This window comes from Alosa pseudoharengus, unplaced genomic scaffold (assembly GCF_046254945.1).
Source record: "Alosa pseudoharengus isolate Yale_2024_CS ecotype anadromous, Long Island Sound unplaced genomic scaffold, YU_APseudo_1.1 YU_APseudo_1.1_scf_7, whole genome shotgun sequence".
Lineage (NCBI taxonomy): Eukaryota > Metazoa > Chordata > Actinopteri > Clupeiformes > Clupeidae > Alosa > Alosa pseudoharengus.
In genome coordinates, this window is record NW_027468859.1 from 13,555,674 (window position 1) to 13,572,564 (window position 16,891).

Below are 16,891 nucleotides of genomic sequence, written 5' to 3' on the forward strand. Positions count from 1 at the left end.
GAAAATGCCAGGGCCGTTTTTTAATCCCAGTCCGTCACTGGTCAACTGTATGAACCATGTTCTGGTTTGTAAACTATTAAACGGTAGATTACTGTAGCGTGATAAGAAAAGAGGATGTGAATGGCTGGACAAACTTGTTTTAGAAGTGTGTGTGATTTCATCACAAATCACACCCTGAGGTGTGTGTATGTGTGTGAGAGGTGTGTATATGTGCTAGACATCACACAAACACACTCACACACACAGAGAGAATGTTGACATATTTCCATAGATTTGTAATTCATTTGTAGAGCCTTTAAAACCATGTATCAATCTATGACGTCTGCCTCTCTTCCTGTTAAAAACAGCAGAACATGAGGTGGGAGCTTGTGTGAGTGTGCGTGTGAGAAATAGAGTGAGTGCACACACATACACTATCATATACTGCATTTTTCAAAAACAAATGTATTTATTTGTATTTTATTTTATTCTTATGAACATCTATTGATATGTATGTGTGTATGTCACTGCTGTGGCAATATAAATGACCCTGTCATGCCAATAAAGAATTTTGAATTTGAGTGTAGGCTATGTGGGTTTTCATGTGTATGTGCATGAGTGTGTGGCATATTGCATATGTGAAATAAGCTAATCAAATGATATATAAGGTGTTTTCCGAGCCAAATAAGGATAATTGTGGTGCTGGACATTAAGTGTGTTCATGTGCACATGAATTTACACTCTTTTCATTCACTTTCAGATTTATGAACAGAGGAATGCTGCACTTTCATGTGTACGTTGTGTTTGATAACTCCCTGTACAGAGACTGTGGGATTGCGCATACTCATGGATATACAGTATGACAAGTTGCTCAAAGATTGATACATGTTGAAACACATACACACACAGACACACACACATCAATTTGATGCTGTTAAAGATTTTATTTATCAGATAGAAAAGAGGAGAGATGAAGAGAATCAGGAGAGAGGGACAGAGAAATGTCCGACGGAGGTGTAGTTCTCCTCTCTGACTGACGTCTAGAGGTTGCTGTGGTTCAGCTGTATTTGCGGATGGCGTCTTTGATGAACTTTTTGTAACTGATCACATGCGTGTACACCCCAGGGAAGTCACGCCGGGCACAGCCACGTCCAAAACTCACCACCCCGACCTGGACAAACTTCTCCCCCGACTTACACACCAGGGGGCCACCAGAATCTCCCTACACACAAACACACACACACCACAAATATATGCATACAAACACACACACATACACCACAGAAATAGCACACAAACACACACACACACACACACCAAAATATATACAGACACATACACACACAGACATACCAAGAGAATCACAAATACAGAAAGTGAGACACATATTTAGAACTCCCCCTGCATACAGTACACACCTCCAACATGTAGTTACATTGCATTGCTACAGATGCAAATATATAACACATAGTGAAGTCTTAATCATCTTGTTAATATACATGTTCACTAGAATAGTCGTGGTCAGACACACACACACACACACACACACACCTGGCATGAGTCCTTGCCTCCCTGCATGTATCCAGCACAAAGATGCTGCTTATCATTGGTACCGGGGTACGCCTTTCTGCAGGTGTCTTTGTCCAAAAGGGGGAGCTTCACCTGCTGCAGTGTCTTCCTACCTCCCAATGGCTCTAAACAGCAAGACAGAAAAGAGACAAAGTCAGAGCCACATACACAGATAACACACACACACACCAACATAGCATACCAACATTGAGTGCAACAAATACACACACACACCAACATACTGTAGCATATCAACATTGAGTGCAACAGATTTACACACCAGGGGGCCGCCAGAATACACACAAACACACACACACAAACACCACAAATATATGCACACACACACACACACACACAAACATACTGTTCTCAGCCACTTTGCCCCATCCGGTGACCCAGCACTCAGAGCGGTTGTTGAAGATGTTCCGACGGGTTGGCAGTGCCACAGGCTTCACAAGTTTGGAGGTGACCACCGACTTCTTCAGCTGCACCAGGGCGATGTCATTGTACAGCACGTACCCATTGTCATGGTAACCGGGATGGATCAGGACACGGTGCACAGAGTACTGCCAGCGAATGGGATCACGAAGATTCAACCGGCCCACCACCACTGGTTTCAAACGACTGTGTGTGTGTGTACGTGTGTGATTGACAGAGTGAGGGAGAAATATATTATTATGTAAACACAGCAACTCCAGCAACCCCAACCCCCACCTCCAGTATGCACACACACACACACACACACACACACACATACACACACACACAGATACAATAAAGAAAACATACTAGTTGTTTGAGTCGACACAGTGGGCTGCAGTCAGAACCCATTGAGTGTTGATAAGGGAACCGCCACAGAAGTAGGAATCCTGAGAATAAAGCACACACACACATATTCAAACAGGTGAATCCTTTGGATTGGAAAACACTGAATATCCATAACAAGGGAGTCGTTTTGTCTCCCAGATGAAGACTTGACGCCATAATACGCTGAAGTGCATCAGAGTTTTTAAAGGTTTAAAATGACTACTCCATGAAAATAAAGGCTCTTTAACCCTGAGGCCTGTTCTATTTTAATGTAAAGTAAATCAGGTTTCTAGGTCAAGTATACTTGCGTATACAAGGAATTTGGTCTCTGCATTTATCCCAATTTGTGAATTAGTGAAACACACTCAGTACACAGTGAGGTGAAGCACACACTAACACAGAGCAGTGAGCTGCCTTGCTACAGCGGCGCTCGGGGAGCAGTGAGGGTTTAGGTGCCTTGCTCAGGCACTTCAGCTTTTTCCACTGGTTGGGGATCGAACCGGCAACCCTCTGGTTCCAAGTCCAAAGCTTTAACCAGTAGTCCACGACTGCCCCAATGTAGGCCACGACTGCACAACTTTTCAGGGCATTCTCACTACCTTTAGTTATAAGTATTTACTAAGTGCCATTCATACATGTTTCATATTGTTGTTTTCAGCAGAGTCTAGGCTACCCAGATATGTCACCATTTCATACTAATACTTGCATTGATTGGATTTTGATTTTTTAAATTATAAAAAAAACAGTTGGGTAGGTTGAGCTATATGAAGTTATTATTTTGCTGTCACTTCGTCTATTTTTATAACATGATCCCTTTGACCCAGAAGAATGGGCTTGGCATCAATGGATAGCTATGTGTTTCTGACATGCGTGCCATATCTATGCGATCACAGGTTTAAGAGTAATTCAACGAACGCAGTGTATAGATTGCAAATATGACGCAATTTCATGGGTTTTTTGAATACTTGATCGTACAGACAAGTGCCTTGTCTCGTTAGAAAGCCCCACTTCTGTTCTGTCACATAAAGGTTTCATCTCACTGCAAAGAATAGTTCCGGAGCAATTTAACAGAGAAGAATGGGTGTGGTTTTTTGACAAACTTTGCGTCAATAGTCCTCTAAGGGTTAACTATTCCAAAGACAGTGCATTAGAGTTTTCTTGTTTTTGACAACAAAAATATGGTTGTGAGCCATTATGCAAGAAATAACTCAATGGTGGATAACTATAGCTGATAAGCACTCACGTATATATACATACACTGGTACCCATTCCTAAACACATACTGTACACACAATTGGCCATTCTCTTTCAATCTTTCTTTAACACACACACACCATATCATTAGTGCTCACAAGGTACACCATCCAGGGCCATTGTCCAGGGGCTGCATCCTCTCCCCCAACTATAGAGCTCCGGGGTTTGAGACGCGGCAAGCCTGCAGACAAACACACCGCGTTACACTCACACACACCCTGCGTTACACACTCTCTCTCACTCACACACACACACAGCATCTTACCTGTAGCTGTGTTGAGCAGCAGGGTCACACAGAGACAGACCCTCAGTGTCATGTCTGCAATCTGCTGGATCGCTCCCAGAGCATAGGTGCTATATATGAGATTACCACACCCACCAAGATGATCTCACACATGCATCTTCCTGCTTCACACACATACACACACACTCCCTCACCACACACACACACTCCCTCACCACACACACACACACTCCCTCACCACACACACACACTCCCTCACCGGGTGGTGGAGGTCTATACAAATGCATGCACATAGAGGCATAGATCTGTTGCCTAAAAACACTATCCTTCCAGGGCTCCAGACTAACTTTTTGCACTGGTGCGCCTAACTTTTTTTCTTAGGTGCACCAGCACAAAAGTTAGGTGCACCCAAATTTTCAACCACATCGCATTTAACACCGCAGCAGGTTCACTTTTTTCCCCTTAATTACTGTCCTATATAGGTTGTCCTATGACTTATGATTTACAATTCTACAAGAAAAGTAACTTAATGAAGTGTTGGTGCTTTAAGTGCTTCACTGAGCTGAAATTTAAACTTAAAACATCTCAAGATGTATTAAATAAAAATAACAGTGAGTAAATTAACAGTACACGTCTTTTAAGGGCTTCAAACTGCACATCTCATGGCTCAATGTTTTACATACTATCCTTCATGATCTTTAGGCCTTGGCTAAACCAGCTCGCCATGCTAGCATCTTCCATAGAAATGTATTTGAGCACAATTTAAAGAGATGTTCCAAGTAGCCTGGGGGATTTTTATGTGATTTTGCAATGATGATTGCAATAATCATTTGACAGCCCCACAATGCAATTTACTTTTTAATTTTCAATAATAACATGGTTAATGCAGTAACAAAATGGTAGGCCTATTATTATAGGCTACTGGAATGACTTGCCATGCTCGATCTAAATGTGTCCATTCAATTCACCGTACACAATGACCACTGTATACATGCAGGGAATATTCGGGCTTTAAATGTAGCAGCGATATTCGGTTTGCGCCAAATACCGGATTAAATTGATTGATGCCATCAGAATGAGTTTACACAACTCGCGCGCAAAACGAATATTGCTGTTGAAAACGGGTTACTCCCTGCATGTAACTGCGGTCAATGACGCACTCCTTTTCGGCGATATCTGTATCTCTGTCGTTGTATGCATTGTTCGCAATTTTAAGACGTCTTTTCATCTGCAATGACTCCTATAAATTTGGCGCAAGTGGCATTCCTGTACGTCGGGTTTAGCCTACGTTCAAACTATTTTTCTGGTGAATAATTATTTCGGACTGAACTTGGTGAAGGGAAGTTTCACTAGGCCTACCGTAGGCAACGATAAACTTGATCATCATCTCGGGCTCGTCTGATCGGTTTGCTGCTGCCAGCCGCTGAAAGGCAGTGGGGAGAGGGGACATTTACCTCGGCCTATGTGACCACACTGTAATGCAACTACATCCACTATGTTTATATGACGGGTCTCTGACCTCCCTCGCGCGCGCTCTCTCTCTCTCTCTCTCTCTCTCTCTCTCTCTCTCTCTGCAGCACACGCATTTTCAAATTTACTCACAGGCACTGGGCCACGGCCAATCAGAGGGGAGGTCCCGCCCTTCACTATCTGTGATTTGTTTAAACCACGATATTGGCCAAATATGTGTCTATTATTGAACCAAAGGTAGAGTTTCAATGCGGACACTTTTTCCTCTCTCGAATAAGGCGCACCGGTGCGACCTCCGGTTTTTTTTAGTCACACTTTTGAAAAATTAGGTCGCATATGCGACCAAATTGGTCGCACTCTGGAGCCCTGCCTTCGTAATATTGCATAATTATGAATCTCTAACAGAAATCGAAAAACATGCAGATGCTTTATGTGTGTGTGCATTAGTGTGTGTGAAAGTTGATCTGTGGAGCCTTTAAAACCACGCGTCTCTCTAATTTCTACTATTACTCTTTGCTATTGTTTCTGTGAAGCCTATTGCATGACCACTGTGTATGAAATGCAGGGATGGGCAGTATTTATAATACATGTAAAATAAAATACTTATACTTATACCAAAAGTATTTTGTAATTCGCATTTTATTGGGTTGAGGAAAATTGCTTTGTATTTTGCATCAAAATACTTTATAGATGTGTATTTTTGTAGTTTAGAAATATTGCAAAATATCTTTGGTAAAACCAATAGTTTTGATGATGTGATGACATCATAAAAGTGCAAAACAATGAATGTACTCTCTGATTGGTGCTGATGTAGTAATTTGCTCAGACTTGTTGGACAGAATAACGGAAGATAACATGTAGGCAGTGATGGGCAGTAGCGCCGCTACATGTAGCGAAGCTATTAGTTAAACTACATTTTCCAGTAGCTTGACCGTAGCGTCGCTGCTTTATGAATCAAGTAACTTTCCTGTAGTGACGTTATTTTTTTGATCAAGTAGCGACGTAGCGTCCACAAACGCTACAAAATCCAGGACATAACTAAGAAATGAAACCAGGTTTGCTATTTTTAAACAACAATCAGAGTGAACAATCAATCAGAGTTGTTGGTTGGACATCTTCATGCGCGAGCTTCTACTCTGCCTCTCCTGTCTGTATCTATCGAAACATGCGCATGCGTACGGCAGTGGAACTCGCAGAACGACACACACAGACACACATACACAGGATGGAGGAGACAGGAGGAGAGCGAGATCAGCCACAACTGACCTTACCACACCGTGGCCTTATCTTCAGAGATATATGAGACTTGTTGAATCCTCAGATAAAAAGTACGTGTTAAGATGTCTGCTTTGTAGCCTAATCCAAAAACCAAACTACGTCCAAGACATCGAACACCAACCTAAGAACTCACATTCAGGTGAATCACTAATTTCCCTCCTGCAGTATGCAAATGAAATGTCTAGCGTCAGTGTAAATCCCAACTCACTTTAGCCAAGTGTTGTATGTAAATTAGTAAAACGAAAGCTACCCAGCTATCTAGCAAGCAGTGTGTGGTGGGTTCATTTACTATTGTCCCAGTGATCACTCTCTGAGCCATGCTTATTAATCATGGTGTTAGATGTAACGTTAGTTATTATGTTTTTTGTAAACAGTTTCATTTGTTACTTGAATCGACTTGTTTAATTGAGGTCTGAAGAAGTTTTCTCTAAGGGAGGCCCTGAAGAAATAAGATGCCTTTTATAGGGTTTTGTTTTCACTAGAAATGTCCAATGGATGTAAACCCATAGCCATGTCTATATGTGTAGAACACTACACAGTACCTTTAATTTGGTAGGGCTACTACAGGAGATTGTTTCATAGAGTACTGGGTACTAGGCCAATAACCCTTTTCTTTTATTTCTAGCAGTAATTACTTCAGTTTTTATTTTATTATGCTGCTCATAAAGCAATGTCTACACTGTGTTAGGTCATTGGCTGATCTTTAATAAATGTTTTAACCAGTGTATCTGACTCATTTTGAATTGATCTGACATTAGGCTGGTACAACGTTAGTTAAGCTACTTTTAACACATTTGTGTAACTTAGCTTGCTATATTTCTATAGGTGGTAGCTTTTTTGTAGTGAAGCTTAATTTATTGTTGAGTAACTGATAGCTTAGCTCACTACACTGGACAAGTAGCTTGCCCAACACTGCACGTAGGTTGCTCCAACACACAATACACCACCTCTCTTACACCAACTTCAAGTTGCTTGAGACATGTAACCATTAGTTACTTGAGAACTTAAGTTTTTGGTTAACCTTGCATTATGTGGTTCACCTTCAACATTGCTCAAAAAGTTGGCTCATGCATAGGGTGACCAGATTGTTTCCTCTTTTTGGTTTGTGAAAGAAAGGGCACAAGAGAAAACACTGCCTCAAAAGGCTATTTTGAACTCATTTGTGAACGACAGAGAGAAACGCAATGCAAATTCGCTGTAAACATGTTACTGTTACTGTTCTGTTTTTATTCTTTTCTGTTTGTTTTTTATTATTATTCTTATATGTTAAGTGAGTGTTGTACTTTGAGAGCAAAGATTAACCGGAGTCAAACTCCTCACCTTGCTTGTTTACGCGAACCTGGCCAATAAAGCTGATTCTGATTCTGTGCCCGAGCTTGATAGCAACGGTCGAAAAGACGGTCGTGTCTCCGTCGCAGCAGAGCAAACCGAGCTGGGTTTGACAACGGTACCGACAACGGTAGCTGACCTGGTGATTGACATGCTGAAGCCACGGCCACGAGCGTCGCAGCAGCCAGAAGAGGCTAATGACCGCCCAGGGCAGTGGTCCCCAAACTTTTTCTTCTGAGGGCCAGCTCACTATGCCTGGCTCTAAGAGAGGGCCAGAGACTCGGAGTATATCAGTAACCATAAATAGCTTAGAACTGTGAACAACAGCAATCTACCTTAGTTAAATATTTCATTACATTTAATCATAGACTACTGCAATTTAATACCTTTGTTAGCTGTGTTTATATTGCCATCATGCCATATCAGTGTAAAATGTAGCTCAAATGAAATAATACTAATACAAATACTTTAGCATTCCCAAAAGTATTAGCAGGGAGTCCCAAAAATATATTTTATTCAAAATGTGTGAACTCTGAACTCTGTGTGTTTGCAAACACAGCTCAAGTTGTGAACAAGCAATATGACAGTTTTAGTTTGATCCCACATTACAAGTCAAATTTCATTTAGGAATCAAATGTTCTGAATGATCCAACACATAAGACAACACAGACATTGTTATGGTTTTTACAACTTCACACACACACACACTTCACTCCATGCACCCTTGCGCCCCTGCATGTAGCCAGCACAGAGCTGCTTATCAGTGGTACCAGGGTACACCTTCCTGCAGGTATTGTCGTCCACTAGGGGGAGCTTCAGCTGCTGCAGGGTCTTCCTACCTCCCAATGGAGCTAAAAGAGAGAGAAACAGCGAGACAGAAAAGAGAAAGAGACGCAGTCAGTCACATACACAGATAACACACACACTCACACACCAACATAGGCATACCAACATTGAGTACAACCATGCCGTCAAACATAAACACACATGTAGACAGACCAGTGGCAGCTGGTGGTTTTAGAAGTAAAGGAGGATGGGGGGGGTGTTCATTAGATAAAGGTAAATAAAGGGGCCTTACAGACAGTGAGGGTGTTAAGCCCACATTATGTTTATGGTTATGAACATATGAATATTTTGTAATCCAGATTGGTATAGTGTTAGTGTAATTTTAGTATCCTGTACTATTTACAGTTTTTTTCTGAATGCTTCTGAGTGCAAAACCACTCACTTCAGCATAGTTTGACCCCAACCAAAGTTTCTGTATTGACTACATGAATACACTAGTGCATACCTTGCTGAAGTGTTCTGCTAATTATAATCACCTGGTTTTCTGTTGGAACAAATAGCCTATTTAAAACTTTTACTTTGAAGCCAGAATGCCCAACTCTGGCTATGCACAGCGGCATGAAAACCCAATGTCTATAAATGGGAATAGCCTACAACTGTGTGAATTATGTTGATAAAACAAGACCTCTGTCTTTATTTTGTGCTTCAGCAAATTGTCCTGCAGCTTATTACAGTAGATGTCCAGCAACGGTATTTCATGGAAAGCTTTACGGTCGATATTAAGAGTAATCTTACTGTTGACAGGTGCTTTCACAGCAGCAAAACTAGTGACATGACTCTTCCTAGTTTGGTGACATGATGATGGGAAAGGCAGAGATGCATTACGCATGGCTCTACTCAAAGGCTGCTCTGCACTGTGCTGCGCTGTCAGCAGGACCTATTGGGCCTGCATCAAACACGCATAATGCTTCCAAATAGGATTATTTTTGTATTTTTTTTTAATGTGATTAATATATTACTTACTTGTGGCTACCATCAATGAAAAGCAATGATACAACTTTGTATCATTACAGTATGTATAAAAGGTGTTTGTGGAGATGTATGTGTGTGTAATTGTATGAAAGCTGTTTTTTTCCTGCTACACCAGGTCCCAGTCACAGCCAGGGTCATAAGACTGGTGGTTCTCTTGTCAGGGCTCCGGAAACCAGTCTGGAGTTAACTAGCAACTTCCCTACTGCTGGTATGTTCTTTATTGTGTCTGCACTGCACAATTGTCAGAATAGGAATACACATTCCATATTTTTGTTTTAGTTGGATGGATAACAGTTTAATAAACGCTTCAGCCAGTGTTCACAATATTGCGTTTTCAAATTAAACTCTGTTGTGGATGCCCTCCTCATGCATATGTTGCATTATTATTATCAAGTAAAAACAAATAAAGCGAAAACAATCCAATCCAATTGGAGTTGGATTGATAATAAAGTTTATCAAAATATAAATATATTTCTGTAAATGAATCGCAAATGAACTTAGAAGGCCATGGCCGCCGTTGCCCCTTGCGTTGGACATGATGCCCCTTTGAAAATCAGAGGTTTACAGGCCACGGTGGCCTTGGTGCCCCCTTCTTTCAATAATCTGCTTTGCGTCCTACTAATAGCGATTTTTATTTAGCCTGTGGCCTGTCAAAATAATCTTAGCATTCACAGTCCCCTGTACAGTTAGCCGTTCCAGAGTAATCCAGTTTTGAATTTGCAGTAAATTTCGACATGCATGGATGTCTCAAAATGTTGTGGTTTAAGTTTTACAATGTGTTTAAATTGTTCCACATGATTTTATAACGGGCCAAATACAAAATCAATGTTACAAATATCGCCTAGATATTGGTAAATCAGAGGACAGCTGACTAAGAGTTTGTGAAAGTAGCCTTAATGATCACAAAATGCTAAGCATGCATGTACTGTAGGCTATTAAAGCTTAAAGCGGAGCTGTGCTTAATTGTTCAATACATGATTTCATAACAGGCCAAATATAAAAAAAATGTTATATCTGTAAATATTAGATGATCAGATGATTTACAGCTCTATGTAATATGTCAAGTTTCATGTTTTTGTAATGTTTCATACAGTGATGCAGGTCTACTGCAGTGAATAGGCTAAATACAACTTTGATCATTTTTATAGCCTACTACTGTATAGTTAACTTTGGCCTTGGTGCCCTGACATGTGGCCTTTGTGCCCCCCACCAAATATGCCCAACTGAAGGCCAAGTGGCCAAATTCCAAGCCTGCTCCTATCCATATGATTAAGCAGTCACACCTTCATCAAATGTATGACAAGTAGTAGGTCTGGTCAACAAATTCACCAATGAACAGGTCACTCTGAATCAGACAGAGCAGCAGCCGGTACACTCTAGTAAAGACCAGTGGGCAGCCTGTGGTGACAGTGCAAGCTTTCAGATGAACTCACATGGACTGTCTACATCACCAATAACCAAAGAAAAATCGAGAGAAAGACTTAATCTCCTCTGTCAACTGTGGAGATTCAAGATGTAGAGTTTTCAGTGGGTCCAGTCTCCTGCCCAGCACTGAGCCAGTTTTCTTAACAAGCTTGTCCTGCTGCTTAGTGTCCCTCTTGATCAAACTGCCCCCTCCAGCACACTGCCGCATAAAAAAATACACTGGCCACCACAGTGTTAAAGCTAAAGCATCTCCACACACTCATCAGAAAGAATAGGCGGCTTTGTCCCTTCCTTTAGAGAGCTAGTCCAACTTAGCATCTCTGCGCTGTGCAGTGGTGGGTATAGCCTACGTAGCCTATCCATCTCAAATTTCAGAAAAAGAGTTTATCCACCTCTTGGCAGTCTCTGCCTAAACCTCCTAATTCATTTTATGCATAAGCATAGGCTACCTCGCTGTGCAGTCCACCTACGGTGATCACTGAATTCATAGTAGCCCAAACCGACCTCTTTTACCACTACACCCCTGTTTATGACAGTGAAAACTGTAACCTTCTAACGCACGCACATCTCTCTTTGCATCTAGATTGTTGTAGACGTGAACCGATTCAATATCATCCCCAAATAGGTAGTGTAACTATGCTGACCAATTTATTTTATATTTTTAAGATGTTTAAGCGGGACCATCACAAACAACCAACAGAAAATGCTTTTAAACTCAAATTATATATTGTGATAGCTTAAATCAATGCAAAAAGTCATACAGAAACTTAAATCATTCATAAATCTGTGGTAATATTGAAATAGTCATAAGAAAATAAAATATGGGAAAAGTCTAAATGAATCTCGGAAGAGAAAGGATTTATGATAAAGTTTGAGCTACTTCTTAACTGGCGGAATAGAAGGAGACTCGGTAGAGACGAGCATTACCAGCTGAAGACTGGCCATGGGAGCGTAGAAGCTACGAGTTGGAACAAGGGACTTTTGGCAACATCATGACAAGGGGAAGAAGTCGTCTGGCCTAGCTGCAGATCCATTCCTCTCATATGCAACACGAAGTAGTTGAGCCGGTCCTCTTCTGCATTCTGCACAGGATCCATGCGTCTTTATAGTAATTCCTCCCAGGCATAATCCACAAAGGTAAATCCGGAGTGCTATTTCAATCTTCAGTGTATTTCTGTCTTTCAAACGGTCCCGCCACGTCTCACACACCCTCGGCAACCATCAGTCAGCAACTTCCGCATCAGCTGATGCTCAATCAGTGCTTTCCCCCCACATGTTTAATGAGACAGCCTTTTATAACCAGCTGATGGTAACGTAAATCACTGCAATTATGTGAAGCAAAACAAACCCATTTGGATAAACCAAATCAAATTCCAGATAAAATATAAATATTTTTTTAAAAACTACAATATTGGCAAAGGAAAGGTAGGCTACTGTAGCTCACTTGATGGGGTGCCCTCTTCCTCCTAAAATCCACCATAATCTCCTTGGTTTTAGCAGTGTTGGAAGTGGAGACAGCATACTGCACCAGTTCTTAAAGCCTCCGCCACAATATGTGTGGCATCAGAATATTTTTGCATGTGGCAGGACTCTTGATTTGTATTTGAAGTCTGCTGTGAACAGGAAAGGAGCTAACGCAGTCCCCTGTGGAGCACCGGTACAGTTACTGTGACCGTCCCAGAGACACAGCTCCCAAGCCTGATGTGCTGTGGCCGTTTTGTCATGTATTCTGTAAAACAAGTGTTCAGGGAGTGATCCAGTCCCATCCCTTCTAATTTGTCTTGCAGTATGAGGGCCTGAATTGTATTAAAAGCACTTGAAAAGTTCCTCACACAACTTTCTGGCTCCTCCAAGTAGGTGTTGGCTTGGTGGAGCATGTAAAATACTGTATCCTCCTCTCCAACATAATCCCAACACAAGATAAAAATCCTTGAATTCTATTTCATGTCAGGTACAATAGTGGGTCCATGTTGAATGTTTGATTAATCCTTTTTGCACTGACAGTAAACCCAGCTGATGTGGATACCTTGGGTGAAGTTCATCAAATTATTGATGAGCCAGTGAGACAGGACAAAGGTAAAAACATAATGTCAAATTAACAATCATTGCATTGATACATTTATTTTCAGTTATATTAGATGCACTGCTTTGTTGTTACCAGACACCTTAATTGAAAAGCTGAGGTGCCTCCTGGCTGATGCTGGTGTAACCCGCACGACGAGGGAAGGCCTGTGCTTGTGCAGGAACAGTCTAGTTCTAAATTCTAGGTTCAAGAGGAGACTGGTTTAGGTTATTACTAGACCACAGTTCAATGACTCACCCCAAGACAACACACCACTCTCAAAGATTCTTTTTTAAATACAAAGTATATTTATTTTAACATTCAAAATTCACTCTATGCAATCATATATTGTTCTATTCTAAGGTATCAGTGAAAATATAAGAAACTATTGTGATATATTAACTATTTCATTTGACTGTATATATTATTGATATTCTATTTAAAATCTATTTATAGTCTATTTAAACCCTATTTGATATACCCTTTATTTATTGATCTATTTTAATCGTTATATGTTATACTATTTTATTTGACTCTATATTCAATTTATTACTATTGCTACTTATTTGATTTATATACTTATGGTGTTAAATCACTTTTCCTTATACAATAAAAAAACAATTCTTAACATATAACTATAATATCAGTTTATCAGAAGTGCCGGCACTTAGGTAACTTTTCAAAAAATAATTCCCTTGAGATCTCTGAACTTAAAATAACAAAATAAACATAAACCCCAAAAATAAAAGAAAGTGCACTCAAAATAAATAATTAAATAAAAAATAGTGGTGGATGTAATTCCTTAATGTCACAGTCCGTGGGTGTATTTGCCCAGATCCTACCACAGTCACTGGGTGGAAAGTGGATGAAGGCGGGGGTTCACTTTCTGGGAATATTGCAAGGAAGAATGGCGATGAGGATGGTCCAGGGAAGGGTATCACAGCAGGGAATTCGAGGTATCCAAGGCGTAGACACAAATGGTCCAGGGAAGGGTATCACAACAGGGAATTCGAGGTATCCAAGGCGTAGGTCAAGGAGTGGTTGAAGGGGTAATCAAAAAACCAGTCAGGATTCAAGTGATTAATACATTGTCATCTGTTACGATGGTCCAACGAGGTCTTTGTTCAGGAAGTGGTTTATCAGGATTGAAGTTTTTCGGTCCAAAGAAGTGTTAGATTTCTGTTTGGTCAATATTATTCTTGTTTTGATTAATATTCTTCTTCTATCTTTCCGTATCGTTCTCCTATCCGTTCCGACGTCTGTCTTTAATTTGAAGTAACAGTTAGCAGTTGTTTATTATTGTTTGATTGTTTGAACCTGTCTCGTGCGCCCTCTCGGGGTCACCAGAGAACTATTGGTACATCACAATGGGCAAGTTGGCTATCCATGTGGGTTACATTCTCCCCCTCTAAACTGCATCAGTCTCTGCATGCGTCTAAAAGCTATTTAGTAGTGATAAGTTGGCTATCCATGTGGGTTACACTGGCATAATGACAGATCCGCCAGCATCACCATCTCCATCATCATCCTGGACACATCGGAAGCAGGTGGCCAGTGAGCACTGGAGCAGGGCGAGGGAGGACATGACGGCCAACCTTCTGGCAGCTGAAAGACCCCCCTGCCAACCTTGTCAGGTTTGCCGGCACACAAAGGCTGTGGTACGCTGCAGGGACTGCCTCGCTCAGCTTCTATGTGGAGGCTGTGACCAGGCAGTACATAACAGCCATCCCCTACATAACAGAGAGGCCATGTTTGAGGGGTTTTTCAAACCTCTAAGTCCCGTTGTAGGAGTAACCCGCAAGGATGACAGCTACTGTTATGTTAGTTATGGTATGTATGAAAACAGGGTAATTGGAAACATTTGATTATTTATCCCACAATGTAGGTCACTGTATGATAATATCGGTAATTTATAAGAATATGAATAGATTTATTTTCTTAATTTAATGCCCCAGGTCATGTAATATAAGCTACATGCTGTTGTTGTATTTTTGGTTCTTTCAGATCGCCTGTTGCCTATGGCAATGCCAGAAATTTGGGCCTGCCAAACAGGCTGTCTTGCTGGACCTGGCAAGACGGTCATTGTAATAGGAATGAATGGTGAGATTTCTTATTCTGATGCATTACGGTATAGTGTATGATAGAAGCTCAAGTATCACTCTCTACTGGGTGACAAGTGAGAGCATTGAAAAATGTGACGAGTTGATTCCTGGAAATTTGGAGGTTGTAAAAGGCACCATGAAGATACACCAAGTTGTGTCATCACAGCCTGCAAAGATAACACACAGGGAAGTATCTTGCTTCTGCAAGCGCTTAGAGATGAGTCCATGCCCTTGTTACCAGCCAAAAATGGTAGACCTGAAAGCCACCATACAGCAAACCGAGAAACCTGAGGACCCCTCAAGCTCTCCACCTGAGCCACCTAGGCAAGAAGAAAGTGTCCAAGATCTATGTGGAAGGTTTGTGATAGTAACCTACGACGAGCTTCCATATGTAGGTCAGGTCCTAAAGGTTGTGGAAGAGGAACTGCAGATAAGCTGTATGCGACAGTCTGATGACAAGAACTTGTTCTTATGGCCAAAAACTCCGGATGTTACTTTCTACTTTAGGAAAGATGTTTATGCTGTCATTTCAGAACCCGAGCCAGCAACTTCACGCTTCTCAAAGTTGACCAGCCAAGACTGGGTAGCATTCAGAAATTGCTGGGGTTATCATTGACCCAGATACAGTATCACACCAAAACTTATGACTTCCACAGGAAGACACCAACTGGCCCTACCTTCACTTAGATGTGCTACCTGCCAGGCCACCTGGAATGCGGGCTTACCTGACCTGGTAGCAAGTGGCTACTGCATAGGTGCCAACTCTCACGCATTGGCCGTGAGACACACGCATTTGATTAGTTTCACACACTCACACGCCACACCCCCGATTTCTCACGCTGATGTGTCAACCCGGTCGGTCAGATGCCTGAAAAATGAGCTTAGCCTATCTATAGATCTACCTGTTGAGCCACACATGCTTTCAGAGACGGTGAGAGGGTTCAAGAGCACCCCCTGTCTGTGGAATTTTCTAAATTTTCTCTCATTTGCGATGCTACTTCAGAAGCCGTCCCAGGCGCATTTCCCCGGCTTCAGGTATGCTTTGAGTATTATTGAGTATTTTTCACGCTGAAGTGTCAACCTGGTAGGTCAAATACCTGGCAGATGAGGTTCAACTAAACTAAACCTATACATATATCACACATCAGGTGAACGTGCGGAATCTAAGCTTTCCAATGATATTAGCGCCAAGTTGCTGTGATAAATGGTTCGCGAGAAAATTAACATTGAACCGACGTGCAATTTAGGCTAATCATATTTGCATTTTGCACACAGTGCACACCCATTACTCTCGGTTTAATATTTCACTAACCCTTCACACAACACGTGGCAAACCCAATATCACAATAAACAGCAAACCGTACCGAATACGAGGATATAAAGCATGCCTCTGTGCAATAAGTGGTTCCTGAGTAATCCGGTTTTGAAATTGCAACACATTTCTACATAGCCTCATTGGGGCAAAATTATAATGTATTCTAATGTAAACTATTTGTCAGTAGGCCTACATACATTTTTGTAAATTGCTCAGCCATAGATTATCCCACTATCATG

General features: G+C 41.3%; 1 protein-coding gene across 1 annotated transcript; it reads right to left on the reverse strand.

Moving 5' to 3' along the window:
• Nucleotides 1-903: 903 nt before the first annotated feature.
• On the reverse strand, nt 904-3,952 carry LOC143109404 (serine protease 27-like). Its single transcript, XM_076272118.1, has 6 exons — nt 3,875-3,952; nt 3,690-3,790; nt 2,338-2,417; nt 1,913-2,172; nt 1,531-1,673; nt 904-1,201 (listed from the first exon to the last, which is right to left on the reverse strand). The coding sequence occupies exons 1-6, from the start codon at nt 3,924-3,926 to the stop codon at nt 1,037-1,039; spliced, it is 801 nt and encodes a 266-aa protein (XP_076128233.1). The 5' UTR covers nt 3,927-3,952; the 3' UTR covers nt 904-1,036.
• Nucleotides 3,953-16,891: the final 12,939 nt, after the last annotated feature.

Coding starts and splice junctions, on each gene's coding strand:
- LOC143109404 (XM_076272118.1), bottom strand. CDS start 3,926: ATGACACTGAGGGTCTGTCTCTGTGTGACCCTGCTGCTCAACACAGCT. Junction 3,791..3,874: donor GCTGCTCAACACAGCTACAG/GTAAGATGCTGT, acceptor GTTTGTCTGCAG/GCTTGCCGCGTCTCAAACCC. Junction 1,202..1,530: donor GAGGCAAGGACTCATGCCAG/GTGTGTGTGTGT, acceptor GTTTGTGTGTAG/GGAGATTCTGGTGGCCCCCT.